General features: G+C 40.6%; 1 protein-coding gene across 1 annotated transcript; it reads right to left on the bottom strand.

Moving 5' to 3' along the window:
* Positions 1 to 491: 491 nt before the first annotated feature.
* Positions 492 to 1517, bottom strand: GPR65 (G protein-coupled receptor 65). Its single transcript, XM_061182784.1, has one exon. The coding sequence runs from the start codon at positions 1515 to 1517 to the stop codon at positions 492 to 494; it is 1026 nt and encodes a 341-aa protein (XP_061038767.1).
* Between the last annotated feature and the right edge of the window lie 14992 nt (positions 1518 to 16509).

The raw sequence follows: 16509 nt of genomic DNA, 5'->3' as shown, positions 1-16509 counted from the left end.
CATTTCTGTTGTAACCCCAGTACTTACCACAAAACCTAGCACACAGAGTGGGCTCAATAAATGTTTGTTAACTAATGAGAAGATTAGAAGCAGTATTTAGTAGTTGGTGTTGTTGGCTGGGAGAAATGATAGCCTGAGATCCATAGAAAGAGTGAGAAAAATCACAACAGCCAGACACAAAGCTCACCAATTTAAAAACACACAGTCCCGTACATCTTACTAACCTCTGAGAGATTAGAGCACAGATACAAAAGCAACTGCCATTCTACAGTGATGATCCTGAGTCATTAGGAAAATATTCAACTTTGTTTAATTCTTGTTTAATAAAAGTCAGGGAGCTATAGAGCGCACGTTTAAAATATTTCCATCGGAGAGGATTAAAATAGTCCCTCAGTGGGAACCTTTAGTCCCCTCTCATGCTGAGATTTCCTTTTGAAAATATAATCTTGATGGTATAATATTACACATCTTTAAAAAAATAGACCTTGGTTCTATTCCAGGATGTCTAATTCCACAGTATCTTTTGTAGACATAGAAAGTATGCTTTTTCCTCGTCTTTTTGATTTATTAAACTTCTTGGTAAAGACTCTGAATACATTCCACATATCCGATCTTCCTGTTTCAGTTACAAAACAGTACAGAATTGGATCAGCAACACAATTTAAACTTGTTAATGCAACTGTGATTCTATAGATTTTATAACTCTGCTTCCCAGGCTTGTTATGGTCAAACATATGTTCATCTAAGTTCATATCATGCTCTAAAACGCTGCGAATCAGCAACATCACATGAAAGGGAGTAAAACACAAGATAAAAGTCAACGTGATACTAACAAGTAGTTTTATGATTCTCTTCTTTTCCCTGTTTTCTGTGGCTTGATTTTGCTGCACAGCTTTGTAGACTTTCTGGTTGCAAGCCATTATGATGACCAAAGGTATCATATAGCCTACACACGTCCTAGCAAAGTTAAACCTGATTTGCCATTTCTCCAAAGGATATTTGTCATAGCATAAAGTAAAGTTAGACTTTGTGGCATCACAATATTCAACAGCTGTTTCGTCTTCCCACAAAATGACAGCATTGAAGATGGTTTCCAATATCCAGATGAAAAGGCTCACCATGAACGCACATCTTCTTGACCTTAGAAAAGAAAACTTCAAAGGGTAGACAACTGCTAAATACCGATCAATCGCGATGCAGGTGAGGAAAGCTGTGCTACTGTAAAAGTTCATGTACATGAAGAAGGCACTCCATTTGCACAGGGCAGGAGAGAATGTCCAGTTGTCTTTATTCCAAGTATAATCAATCCATAGAGGGAGAGTCAAGGCATACAGCAGATCTGATAAGGATAAACTGAAGAGGTAAATGCCTAATTCATTTTCCTTCTTTGCTTGCAGAAAAGACACACATAGAGAACCGATGTTGGCTGGAATGCTGACTATTACCACAAAGATGTAAACAACTGGAAACAAATAGTGATCCAAGTCATGCTGTTCTTCAATACATGTGCTGTTCATTTTTTCTTTTTTAGGTGCTGATTATATTCGTTCTTAGACGGTAAGTAGCAAAATAAGTCTTGTCTCTTGGTAGTTTGTTTTCAACACCTAACTCTCTTTTACTAAGATTTCTTCGTTTTCCTTTGCTTTCAAAAGTTCTGATTGATTCATCAATGGTCTTAAAGGATGAACGGAGATCAATTTTCACACAGACATTGATGGCTGGAAGTCAGGATCCAGGCTCCTGGCAGTTACTAAAGTGATCAGTCGATTTTAATGTGCAGAAGTCCATGTGCTTATTCTCACGGCCTGCTGATGAAGAACCCTGGAGGATTCGCCACATTATCCATCAGTTTTCATAGAATGCTGTCTTCAGTTTGGTTTTCTTCATGAAACTCAGAGGAGATTGGTGCAAACGTGACTATATAAGGCTTTATTTTCACAAAGGTTGACATCTCTTTTTAAAATGCCTTCGTTTCTGTAATGAAAGACAAACTAGAATAGTTTGGATGCTTAAAAGAGACATCATGATTTTTGAAACAATCTTATTTTATTTCATTTATTGAGGATATCAAAATGCGTTAAATTGCATACAATGAAGGTGTTTAAAAAGGGAAAATTGTCTCATTGACTTCAGTAAATGAAATCAAGCTGAGATATTTGACCTTTTTCAAATAAGAATTATCCAAGGGATGCCAGGTTAGAGGGAATTATGTTTCTCACTAGACACAATCTAAGCATGCAAAACTAAAGTTAAAAGTCATTTTAGAAGCTAATTTATAAAAAGATGGCGAATTCAATTATTTGTTTGTAATCAATAAATGCATTTGAGTATACGGTAAACTGCATGATTATAGGATTTCAAATTTTTTATTTCATATGCAATCTATGTATAAGGCACTTATTTTCAAAATATGCTTATTAGCCAAGAAAAAATTGTCACAAGAAGTTTGATAAAGTGAAGCACTTAAAAATCTAGCAGCTTGCTGAAACTTCGTAAGTAATTAGACAACACTACCTCATTTGTTTCTCCGTTGCTTTCTTTGTGGGCTAATTTACTTTATCTTTCTCGTACTCTTGTGAAAGAGAGGGCAGAATGTGCTCCATTCTGGGTAAAATCTTGTGATCATCAGTTTCTACATCTATACCTGATTGTTTACTAGGTTCGTTTTTTAAAAACGTCTGATGTACATTCATGTAGGAACAGAGAATCCATCCTTCTCTCCATATTGGAATAGAGAAATACTATCTTTATTCCTCTGCTAGTGAGGCCTGTTGGTGCTTTGGTTGATTTATCTGAGGGGAATCTTCACAGAAAGCTTTGTAGAGTCACCATGTAGGGGAAGGAAGACGTGTCCTCTTCCTGTGTGCTGTGAGGCCTACAGGACCTCAAAACTGCCCCTTTCCAAGTGTTGATAAGCCCTTAGCACAAAAGAGACCCACCACCACAAGGCACCAGTATTCTGCTGGGAGAGTAAACCATATCCAGAGCCCACAGGATATGTCATTCTTAACACAAAATGGAGAACTAAAATTCCTGAAATCACCTAGTTTTTCCACACCTAAAAATATGAATAAACAGCCTTTTATTTTTATTTTTAAAATTTTTATTGGAATATAGTTGATTTACAAATGTGTTAGTTTCAGGTGTACAGCAAAGTGAATCAGTTATACGCATACATATAGCCACTCTTTTTTTTTTTTAAGATTCTTTTCCCATATAGGCCATTACAAAGTATTGAGTAGAGTTCCCTGTGCTATACGGCAGGTTTTTATTAGTTATGTATTTTATATATAGTAGTGTTTATATGCCAATCCCAATCTCCCAATTTATCCTTCCCCCTCTTAAACAGCTTTTAAATAAATAGGGAAACCTTCCAGAGAGGAAAAAAAGGAAGCAGAAGCTAAATTCAGAGAGGTAAGTGAGCAGTAAAGCTCTGGGTATCCTAAGGCATACGTGGATCTGAGGAACTAACTAGAGCTTTGACTGCAGAGAACCAGTGGCAGAGCATGGACCAGTGACAGAGCATGGGCCAGTGATAGAGCATGGGCCAGTGACAGAGCATGGACCAGTGACAGAGCATGGACCAGTGATAGAGCATGGGCCAGTGGCAGGGCATGGGTCAGTGGCAGAGCATGGGCCAGTGACAGGGCGTGGACCAGTGGCAGGGCGTGGGCCAGTGACAGGGCATGGGCCAGTGACAGGGCATGGGCCAGTGACAGAGCATGGGCCAGTGACAGAGCATGGGCCAGTGGCAGAGCATGGGCCAGTGACAGAGCATGGGCCAGTGGCAGAGCATGGGCCAGTGACAGAGCATGGGCCAGTGGCAGGGCATGGACCAGTGACAGAGCATGGGCCAGTGACAGGGCATGGACCAGTGACAGGGCATGGGCCAGTGACAGAGCATGGGTCAGTGACAGAGCATGGGCCAGTGACAGAGCATGGGCCAGTGACAGAGCATGGACCAGTGACAGAGCATGAGCCAGTGACAGGGCATGGGCCAGTGACAGAGCATGGACCAGTGGCAGAGCATGGGCCAGTGATAGAGCATGGGTCAGTGACAGAGCATGGGCCAGTGACAGAGCATGGACCAGTGACAGAGCATGGGCCAGTGGCAGAGCATGGGCCAGTGACAGAGCATGGACCAGTGACAGAGCATGGGCCAGTGGCAGAGCATGGACCAGTGGCAGAGCATGGGTCAGTGACAGAGCATGGGTCAGTGACAGGGCATGGGTCAGTGACAGGGCATGGGTCAGTGGCAGAGCATGGGCCAGTGGCAGAGCATGGGCCAGTGGCAGAGCATGGGCCAGTGACAGAGCATGGGCCAGTGGCAGAGCATGGACCAGTGGCAGGGCATGGACCAGTGGCAGGGCATGGGCCAGTGACAGGGCATGGGTCAGTGACAGGGCATGGGTCAGTGACAGAGCATGGGCCAGTGACAGGGCATGGGTCAGTGACAGGGCATGGGTCAGTGATAGACCATGGGTCAGTGACAGGGCATGGGTCAGTGACAGGGCATGGACCAGTGACAGGGCATGGACCAGTGGCAGGGCATGGACCAGTGGCAGGGCATGGACCAGTGACAGGGCATGGGCCAGTGACAGGGCATGGACCAGTGGCAGAGCATGGGCCAGTGATAGAGCATGGGTCAGTGACAGAGCATGGGCCAGTGACAGAGCATGGGCCAGTGACAGAGCATGGACCAGTGACAGAGCATGGGCCAGTGACAGGGCATGGGCCAGTGACAGAGCATGGACCAGTGGCAGAGCATGGGCCAGTGACAGAGCATGGGTCAGTGACAGAGCATGGGCCAGTGACAGAGCATGGACCAGTGACAGAGCATGGGCCAGTGGCAGAGCATGGGCCAGTGGCAGAGCATGGACCAGTGACAGAGCATGGGCCAGTGACAGAGCATGGACCAGTGACAGAGCATGGGCCAGTGGCAGAGCATGGGCCAGTGATAGAGCATGGGCCAGTGACAGAGCATGGACCAGTGGCAGAGCATGGACCAGTGGCAGAGCATGGGCCAGTGATAGAGCATGGGTCAGTGACAGGGCATGGGCCAGTGACAGGGCATGGGCCAGTGATAGGGCATGGGCCAGTGGAAGAGCATGGGCCAGTGAAAGAGCATGGGCCAGTGACAGAGCATGTACCAGTGACAGAGCATGGGCCAGTGACAGAGCATGGGCCAGTGGCAGAGCATGGGCCAGTGGCAGAGCATGGACCAGTGACAGAGCATGGGCCAGTGACAGAGCATGGACCAGTGACAGAGCATGGGCCAGTGGCAGAGCATGGGCCAGTGACAGAGCATGGGCCAGTGACAGAGCATGGGCCAGTGACAGAGCATGGGCCAGTGGCAGAGCATGGACCAGTGACAGAGCATGGGCCAGTGACAGAGCATTGACCAGTGACAGGGCATGGGCCAGTGACAGGGCATGGACCAGTGACAGAGCATGGACCAGTGGCAGGGCATGGACCAGTGACAGGGCATGGGCCAGTGACAGGGCATGGGCCCACACAGGTAGCAAGGGGTCCTCGACATCCCGCTCATGCTGGGATCCAGGAGCCTCAGCCATCAAAATAAACAAAATAAAATAACAAACTTTACAGATATTTGCAGACAGACAGCAGGGAAAGTTGGCAAGTTTCCTGTCTTAGCTTTGTTTCTGTGAGGAGCTATCATAAAAACAACAATCCCTGAGTACTCATGGCCTCTGGCTGGTCCTCACTTGGGAATGGGGTCTGAGTCTATACTATTAATCTGGTTCCATAAACTTCAGGCCAATAGTGAATTAATATTGGATCTATGTGCTCAACTTCACTAGTCGTCAGAAATCTACGAACTAAAACCACAGAGAGATACAACTACACACCCACCAGAATAAACGAAATGTAAAAGACGGCAAATACCAAGTCTTAGTGAGGATGTAGAGCACCTGGAACTCTCATATAGTGTTGGCTAGAAAACTGTTTGGCTCTTATGCAAATCATATGGTTCAGCAACTCTACTTCTAGGTATATGCTCAACAGAAATACATACATGTGGTTCCCAAAAGACGTGTGGTAGAATTAGAATGTTCACAGTAGCACTATTTGTAATATACCCCAACTGGAATGCCTATTAGCATTAAGAGAGGTAAATAGATTGTGATATATTAACACAATTAAAATCTATACGCTAATGAAAATGAACAAATTATTGTTACATGCAATAACATGGTTGAGGCTCAGAAACAATGCAGAGGGATAGAAAAAGGCAGGCAGAAAGGGTATATGTTATCTGATTAAGAACCAGGTAGTGTTAATCTATGCTGTCAGAAATCAGGGTAGCAATCCATTTACTGAGGGCTTTCTGTGTGCTGGACTCCATGTAAAATGGCGTGCATATTTATTATTTATGTTTTACTGTAACTCTGTGCTGTTTATTACAATCTTATATTACAAAGAAGAATTGAGCCACATATTAGGCAATTAGCCCCATATTGCCTGTCTAATCTTGGTGGAACTTGGCTGCAATCCTAGGTTTAACTCTAAAGCCTCTTGACTCAACTATTTTGTCTTCTGCCTTTTACATAAAAATACCTTAGACGTCTGAGGTATTTTTGTGACGGCACAAACTGGCTTTGTTGAAAAGGAAGAGAATATTTTCTACTTTCCACCTAAATAGTAGCACTGATGGATTAGTACAGGTCTTTCAACTATAATAGCTCTTCTAATTAAAGAAAATGACGTGAATGAAAATTTCTGAAAACTAGATATAAAATAATCAACCCTACATTTTCTAAAAGACATCACTTTTATGTTCTCTATTAAACTGCGTGGACTTCAAATAAACTTGTGAGAATCATCACCTTACATCATGTCTCACACTCTGACAATGTGTCCTTATGTTTCCATTTATCTGTCAACACGTTTTCTTTGGAAGGTTAAACATGTTCCTTTTCAGTAATTTATATAATGGATAAGGCAACAATTTTATTTAGGCTTTTATTTTTCCTGTACTTGATTTTAGAAACAGATGGCTAAAAAGGAGCAAATGTACTGCTACCACGGGGGGCGGGGGGCGGGGGGGAGAAGATCTCCCAGTTTTTTGAGTCAGGAGGCTGAATTTTGAAGGGTCTATTGTTTAGATCAGGAATCATCTGTGAATTGTTTTAAAGCTGAAATTAATTATCTTTCACCACTCACAATGTGGTAATGAAAAAAATGTAAATAAGGCCGATTGGAAGTGGGAAGAACCATCATGCATTCCCTTTCTTCTCAACAAAACCCACCTGCATTGTTGCAAACAACCATGTAGAATGTCATATTAAACATTTAGTTGTTATAAAAAACAGAGAAAGAGGAGTCAGGTGGCTGTTATCTTTGGGGGTGGGGTGGGTGGGTGGGTGATGACAGGAAGAGGGCACCAGGAGGACTTCTGAGAACTGGGTAACGTTTTGTTTCTTGATATGAGTGTTGATGCCATGAACAAGTTCAGTTTGTAAAAATGTATCATGCTGTACACTTAGGATATGTTCCTTTTTTCTGCATGCAGGTTATATTGCAATTAAGGTAAAAAAGTGAAATCAAAAGGCTATGTGAGATGAGATGTAAAGAATCTTGACAACTAACATCTGAATAACCTGCAGATAGAGCATATATGTCTTCCTAAGAAATGATATGATTTCACTTCTTTCCTCACATATAAAAAGTAATTTATAGAAACACAACAAAACAAACAATAAACAACTTAAATAATCTGAAAATAAATTCACCCAAAATAAAAGTTTACCATATGAAAGAATAAGTATTCTAGGCACATGGAGGAAGTAAATACAAATCATGCCTTGAGGAAAGCTCCCTCAACCCAGGCTTTGAAGAATTCTCACAGATCTCGTTCTAACAAATATGAGCTGATTAAAACACCCCAACCTTAAACACACTCGATTTTAAAAATAGATGGATAAAAAGAACAAATATCCTGCTACCACACTAGAAGAAAACACACACGTACACTTACACACATACAGAAATTAGCTGCTATGTGTGAGATTCAGCAAAAGCAAGAAAGAAGGGTACTAGATCCACAAAAGCTTTAGAGATAAAATTAATAGATATATAACACAAAACAAGTATGTTTAATACATTTAAAGAAGTAAAAGAAGGAATCTGAACACATGAGTAAGGATCAAGAGACTATAAAAGATGACTAGGCATATTTTTTAAAAGATTGAAATAGACCTTCCAGAAATAAAAAATACAATAATTTAAAATTAAAAATTAACACAGGGGCTCACCAACTGCCTAGCTCCAGCTGAAGAGAAAATTAGTATATTGTAAGATAGAGCTAAAGAAATAACACAAAATTATCAGAGTGTTAAAGAGATGGGAAAATACCACAGAGACATGGAGGATAAAGTGAAAAGGTCAGCATATGTATAATTGAAGTTCATAAGGACAGAAGACAGAAAGTAAGGGATAGGCGATATTAGAAAAGATGCTGACTGAGAGATGGCATCCTCAGACTTATGAAGCTCAGCAAACCCCAAATAAGATTAGAAACAAACAGAGATGGAAATCTATACTTAGTCACATTGCAATCAAGCTGCAGATCACCAAAGACTAAGGAAAAAAAGAGCCAGAGAGAAAAAATGGACTACCTACAAAGGATGAAATTTCGACCGACAAAGACATTTTCAACAATGATAACATAAACCAGAAGACAGTGGATTGATATTTCCAAATTGTTATGAAAATATATGTCATCCTATAATTGTATGCCCAACAGAACTAAATTTCAAAATGAGAGCACAAATAAGGATATTTTAAGATAAACTACCACTGAGAACATTGATCCCCAAAATCCTCATTAAAGAGACTTCTAAAGAACGTAAGTGAAGAAGGAAAATGACACTCGAAAAATGTCTGAGATGCACAAAATTGAAAAAGCTACAGAGGATGGAACTCTGATGGTTACGCAACATCACGTCTATCACTAGGCTCATGCGTCTGGGGAAGAACACTTAAACCATGAAAATATTCTTCCTTAGAAGGAGGACTGGGAGAGCTGGGTGATGAGCAGGAAGGTGCCCCTTCCTGCTTTGTCCATGTTACTCAACAAATACTCATCTTAAAAAAAAAAAGATAAGAAGGGTCAAATGGAAAAATAGTTTTGAGAGGACTTACAAAATTCTCAGTGGAATAAATTTCTTTCTCTGTAGAAATATTTCCTGCCTTAACTAAAACAACCATAAGACTGAATGGTTTAACGAAGCAGATACTGGGTGTCTTCTGGGTTGGGTAACAGAGGCAGTGTTTCTGGAGGCTTGTGGTTACATGTGTGACTCCAGGGCTCTGGAGACTCAAAGGTTCTCAGCAGCTCTTGAGGGATTTGTGACCATGTGTGTTCCTTCACCTCTGTAAGTTTCAATTTTCACAGGTGTAAGATAGCAACCATTTCATAGAATTCTTGTGAGGATTAAATGAGATAACACATGAAGCTCAGTACCTAGCACATGGTAAGCCTTCATGACATGTTAACTGATACTGTTCTAATGACAACACTGGTAGTCTGTGTTGTCCCCTACATTTCCTGAAAGCAGATCATCTTTGGCCATCTAGCCAGAGCATAGCAGAGAAACCACAGGCACTCAGAATATAATTTATATAATAACATTTCACATATGATACCAAACGCTGCAGAGGAGAGCTGTTAAATTAATTTGTGTGAATCTGAGATTTTAACAGAATACATAATTCTTATTATTCATACATCTTTTCAGATATTATTTTGATTGCTTTAATCATATTTTGAGAAAACTGTTTTTAGATCCAGTGCTGAGAAATCTGGATAAGTTTTTAATTCTGATTTTAATTTTTACCTGATGCCCAAAGAAGATAATCCACAGCTCCTAAAACAGTACCAACCATTGATGACAATGATCAGAAGATAAAATGTTATAGGAAACATTTGCCTTCATTTATCAGTTGAATAGCTACTTATTAAGACTCTACTGTGTGTCAATAAGATAGTCATCTATTAAGAATTATTAATTAATTAATACATACTAGAAATATTATTAATTAATACTGGAAATATTATTTTCAAATTTCACATAGTTTCTGATGGTATGAAAACATATCACTAGACCTTTATACTGATGAGGAAGTGGTGCTAGATAGCTCTACAGCCAGGAGTTGGTACATTTCTTCCCTAACCACTTAATTTTCATTTTGCCAATATACTGTCTCCTGTAGGGGAAATGGAGAATAAACATTCCTCTTTTATATTTTGATAGTGTTACCTATTTCTAAATGTAAATTTTGACATCCTTTACTACTGCTCAAAGTAGAGAAACCATGTGTCATCCTCCTTTCTCCCTGTCTTATAATACTTTGCATGACCACATTTATACAGCCCATACTAGAAAAAATGTTGCAAATATTACTGACAATCATTCAAAAGTATGTTATCTACTTAAAGTCTTATTTTTTAATCTTACACTTACCCATGTTTCTTGGGATGATGATTTTGTTGACCGAGGAGCCAGATAAATCTGCTTGCACCCAGAAGAGAAACCAACATTATTGAGGGGACAGGAAATTGCACTCATATTTCGTCACAAACCAATGAGGAAGCAGCGTCTTAATGAGAAGGATGTACATTATCCAAGTTTGAGCAACAGAAGTCTCCTAAGTATTTTAAAAGATGTTTTATGTATTATTTATTGTAGTATAATTTTTATTACTCACTTTTCTCTTTGCATCTTAATTACAATTGTATACTGATACTATATGCGCTTTATTTGATAGAATATGTACTAGAATCTCATTCATTCATTCACTCCCTCCCTCACTCATTTATCTGTCAACACATATATCTATCCTCCTCTCCTAAGAGACCACTGTGCTGGGAGATATATAGGACCTGGCCCTAACCCATAAGGAGCTTATCACTTAGTGAAGGAGAAAGCACTAATAACCGCAATGCGATGGTAAAAATGGATAAATACTCCAAGAGAGGTACAAAAAGATAGGATGAGTCGTTGGATGTGTGGAATAGGAGAGGATGTTGTAGATGGAATCAGGGTGATCAACATCCTGGGAGAAAAACAACAGAGAGAGAATGCGGATGTGTGTATAAAGAGCATGTGCATTGCTTAATGGCATGATGGTGGCGTCAAGGTAGCCAACTAGGTAAAAGTTTTTTATTTTTGTTTTTGTTTTTTTAAAATTGCTAAACCGTGCTAAAGCCACTTGAACTAACTGGCTTAGGCAAATCAATAATTTTATGAGACTTGAAAATTTATTTGAGAAAGACATGGGATGTTATATTGAAAATTCACTTAGTATAGTAACGCTTTGACAGTTGTTGCCAAATCTGTAAGTGATTTAAAGTGAAGTGAAATTAGCTCCTGAAACTTTTGAGATATAAAAAAGCCAGAGACATCACTTTTGAACCTTGCCTTAATAAACTTTTATTACACATGAAGGGGAAATTTTTACTTTATAAGGACAGAATTAATTTGGGATGGAAAAATTTAACTTCATTTTAAAAACTGTAATCATGACAATTTGAGCCCGCCTTTGTAAAAGGACATTAGAAGTTCCTGTTGGTAGGGTTTTTAAAATTTCTCCCCAGAACTGGAAAAGATGATCTTGTGATATAACCAAGACTTTTAACCTTGAGGTTATTCAGGATGTAACGAGTGTAATGGGTTTCCTATACTTCCTTTGTAGGTCTTTTATTGAACGTAATAAAAGTAATCATTTAGATTTATAAAGTACATTTGCAAAGTAATTTAGCGTATAGGAACTTAAAAATTCAGAATACTTTCTATTTTTACTGAAATAATAAAAAATTTAGGTACAATGTAGAAAATTAATAGTAAGACAAGCCTTAAAAAAAAAATGAAAGCAATGATATCAGTTTACTCGTCGCTCTAATCCAAAATTCTCATTTTTGTTTGGTTTTGCACATCCACTTATCTGTGGCTTCTATACATGGGTGTCTCATGACACTCACAATTTCTTATTTTACCTAAATAGACTATACTTCTGCTTTTAGGGAAACGGCATCTTAATATCCACATCAGATTTTTATGTATTTTGCTCTTCAGAAGAAAAAAAGGATGTTGTTAAAAAACCCAGGAAACGCAAACTTTCACTTCTGATTAATTAGGAGAAAAATTGTGGCTGCCCTATGCTGAAACTTTGTCAGTTCCACATAATAAGACACTTAAGAACCTTTAATAACTCTGCTTCTTATTTAGTCCAGAATATTTGACAATACTGTATTTTCAACCACAGAGCTAGCTGATGAAGAGATGGAAATTTCAGAGCGTTGAGTCTCTGACATTTAAACAACTCCAAGGTGAGAAAAAGCCAATTAGCAGCATTCAGAATACTACCTTGAGGGGTTTGGTGTTCCTGGCATGTCGGTATCTGGTTTTCTGAGGCCACAGAATGGACCCCCAACACTGGCCCGTGGCAGGGCACTTGGGCTGCCCATGGGGAAAAGGGGAAGCGAATGTGGTCCTGCTCGGCTCCAACTTCTCCGTGGGGCAGACAGTGGAAGAACCTAATCTGCTGACGAAGGGTCCTTTGCATCCACATTTTCCACTTGCTGCAATTTCACTAGTTAAAGCAGCAACTAAACATGGCAGGGGACATTCTGAAATACTGATTTATTTCCCCAGCCTTACTTCCTTTTACCCCATCCCTATTCCCCCACACACTCGATTAGCCATTTTGCATTTATTGCCTCAAGAGAAGGAATTCTTGGCAGAAAAATATGGGGTTGGGAGGAGAAGACAATCCTAGGTTTAGAGTTTCAAAAGATTCATGCAACTCAGGAGAATGAAAAGGACTGAGGTGCAGACAATCTGCTTGGAAGAATATCTGTTGAGCTAAAGCAAAGCTTCCGGCCCCCAAGAACAGATAAAAGGTTTTTCCTGCCGGCGGGGCTGGGGCTTAGGGTTGTGAAAAAGGAAGTCACGAGAGTTCAGATGTGGTGGCCTGACACAGGGACACTGCATCCTGACTGCCTGTACCCTCTCCCTGCAATTCCTGAGGTGGGGGTGGGGTGACAGTTACTCTGATGAACTGCATGATGTGGGGAGGAGGGTAATCCCGTCTCTCATGTCCAGGGTGAAGTCCAGATAGGAGGCTGTCTCAGGACTACATGTGTGAGAGGCCTGAGACAGCCTTACCACATTCCCCTGTGTCCAGCACAGCACTGGTCAGGGCACATGAGGGGCACACAGAAGTGATGCGAGGCCTCAGCCCACCTCATGGCGCTTCCAATGGCCCAGTGTGTCACAGAAGAAGCCTTGTCCCCGTTGATGGGGGACAACCCAGGTGAGTCCTGCATGGGCTAACTACTGAGGACCAGAAGGGAATGAGGACATCTCACGAGAGGCCAGCATGCACAGAGGGCAGCCTTGAGAATTGGGGGTTGAGCTAAACCTCTCCAGCCTTAGCTACATACAAACTCCCTGGATCCTAGATGGTGTTATGGGCTGACTTGCATCCCCCTACCTCTCTGCCAAAATCCATATGTTGAGGTCTTAATCCCTAGTACCTCATAATGTGACTGTACTTGGAGTTAGGCTCTTTAAAAAGATGATTAAGTTAAAATAAAACTGTTAGCATGGGTCCTGATCCAATCTGATCGGTGGTGTCCTTATAAGAAGAGGAGATTTGGACACACAAAGAGACACCAGGGATGCGCATGCACAGAGGAAAGACCAGGTGAGGACAGAGAGAGTAGGTAGACATCTGCAAGCCAAGGAGAGAGACCTCAGAAGAAACCAACCCTACTGACACCTTGATTTTGGACTTCCAGCCTCTAGAACTGTGAGAAAATAAATTTCTGTTGGTTACACCACCCAGTCTGTGGTGTTTTGTAATGGCAGCCCTAGCAAAGTACACACAGGCAGAATCCAGAGGAAGAAGAGGTAGGATCCTGAATTGACTGTGATTAAGTGTCCACCAGTTTGGTAGAATGGGGTATTGAAATGGAATTTTAGTTGAGTTACAGAAAGATAAAGAATATTTTATTTCTTGCATCTCTGATTATGGCCTGAGATTGGAATCCACTTCATGTGTTTGATCTAAAATGTGTAATTCAACAAACATTTATTAAGTCTTTGAATAGGACCACTGAGCAAAAATATTTTTCTCATTACTTGTCAAGGGGCCTAAAATGTAACGATTACGTGACTTTTATTTTGGGGGGTCTTGAAACTTTTACCAGCAGGCTTCCTTTCTAAAGATGTAAATATATTCCTTGTGTTGGGGGGGGGGAATATTAAGTTGTCAGATAAAACCTTACTTGGCTTCTACATTATGGCAAAGCTCCCTGAGATCCATTTACATCAATGGTTCTCCAAGTATGCTTCTTGGATTAGCAGCATCAGTGTCACCTCTGAACATTTGAGAATTAAAATTCTCAGTCTCACCCCAGGCCCAGGGAATCAGAAGCTCTGGGGCTGGAGTTCAGTGATGTGTGTTATAAAAAGCACTCCAAGTGGTTTTGATGCCCCAAAGTTTTTTTTTTTTTAAGGAACAAAGTTATTTTTTAAAATAAATTTATTTATTTATTTATTTATTTATGTCTGTGTTGGGTCTTCGCTGCTGCGTGAGGGCTTTCTCTAGTTGAGGCGAGCAGGGGCTACTCTTTGTTGCGGTGTGCAGGCTTCTCATTGCGGTGGTTTCTCTTGTTGTGGAGCACAGGCTCTAGGTGTGCAGGCTTCAGTAGTTGTGCCACGTGGGCTCAGATGCCCCAAAGTTTGAGAACAACTGGTGTACAGGATGGTTGCCTGGGTAAGAGACTGGGGAGGTGGGTGGTGGAGAGGCAGGGAGAACAGAACCTCCAAAAAGGGAAGAGTATGGAAACACTTTATGTTCAAATTCTTGCTTGGTTTTGGTACTTTAACCCTGTCAGAAAGGAAGAAATTTTTGTCTACCCTTCTATGTTCCTCTGGCTGGTCCAAGAATGAAATTGACACGAGACAGATTAACAGGAGAAAATGAAACAAAAATTTAATAGCATGTATGCACGGGAGAGGCCCAGGAAAACTGAGTAACTCACTAAAATGGCTGAAATCCTCACCTTAAGTATTATCTTCAGCTAAAGACAAAAGAGGATGTTGGGGGTAGTTGTTCAGGATTGCAAAGGGGAGGAAGGCAATTCATGTGGAGATGGAAAAGCAAATGTTTGGTAAACAAATGTTTGCTGGGTCGTGCAGAGACAATGGGGCACAGAGAGGACTCTGACCTCTAGGCTCTGCTGGGTTTCCCCCATCACACTTAGTCCATATTTGCAGATATCTCTGGTGATAGCTCTCATCTGGGAACAGGCCCTTTATCCAAATTCCCTTAGACAGTTAAGCGGGGAGGTAACAAGAAAAACTTCCCAAGTCTTCTGTTTCTTAAAAGTAATCAGTCTAAATCAATCCTCATACCAAAGAGACACATTTTAGGGTGGCAGATTTTGTTCCCCTACAGCCCTATTATCCCTTCATCAGTATTTAAATTCCATTCTGCATCATGGTACCATTAGTTCACTTGGCTCTGCCCTTTTCAAAAAAGTTGAGCTAATACAGCCTCTCACTTCAGACTTGTAAATGATTTTAACTTAAAGCTTAAGTCAGAACGTAAGTATAGTAACAGTTAAAATGGAGATATGTTATCAAACTAAGGACTAGAGTCTTTAATATCTTAAATACCTTTTCAGAAGATCTAATATGTAGTTCATGATGTCTGTAAATTACATAAATGCCTTTTAATGCCTTTGTTATGCTCATTTATTGAAATAACCAAATTTAAGAAGATTAACTCCAAATAGTTTCCTCTGATGTACTGCGGATGTGCAGACTGCTGATTAGATTAATTTTTAAAGTCAGGATAATAAGTGTAAGTCCTTGTGGAATTATCTGTTGAGTTTGCTTATGGTAGAGATAACCAGCTAATCATTTAAGATTTAGGATCCAAAAAATATTTCATGAATTTAGGTTTAACCAAGACATGCACTAATATTTAAGGAGGTTCAATCCAAAGGATAGGGCAGAGAAGTAGAAATGATTGGCAAAAAATTGAGTCAACTGGGGCAGAGGGGCTAGGGACAGACAGGAGGGAGGACCTGAAGCCAGCTTAAGTGTTGTGGGTTCTATGGCATCTGGACTGGGGAAGGCAGGTTCTGTTACCCAAAGCTGTGGGTCATACCAGAATCCATAGAATGAGCAGAGCAGAGCAGAGGTTATAGTGAAAATCCAAGAGTGATAAGAATACCTGTCATTTTACAGAAAATAATGCTAGAGTCTTTATTTTCCTTGGTGCTTTTTTAGAGGATGCTAAAGTATCTTTGCAAATGTGCAGTAATTGAGTAAATCCCTTATGTCATTTTATCATACTCATTTCTATGAATAAGCCCTCAAAATATTAGTTACTGCAATATTTAATACTACATCATATGAGTGGTTTGCTGAAATGCATCATGGGTAAGTGTTGTGATTTTAAAATATGTTC

Source organism: Eubalaena glacialis, chromosome 2, assembly GCF_028564815.1.
Source record: "Eubalaena glacialis isolate mEubGla1 chromosome 2, mEubGla1.1.hap2.+ XY, whole genome shotgun sequence".
Classification (NCBI taxonomy): domain Eukaryota; kingdom Metazoa; phylum Chordata; class Mammalia; order Artiodactyla; family Balaenidae; genus Eubalaena; species Eubalaena glacialis.
Note: the sequence above shows the minus strand (reverse complement) of the source record. Positions and strands in the feature narration are given on the sequence as shown.

Bases quoted from the DNA above. Each gene is read 5' to 3' on its own strand.
- GPR65 (XM_061182784.1), bottom strand. From the start codon at position 1,517: ATGAACAGCACATGTATTGAAGAACAGCATGACTTGGATCACTATTTG.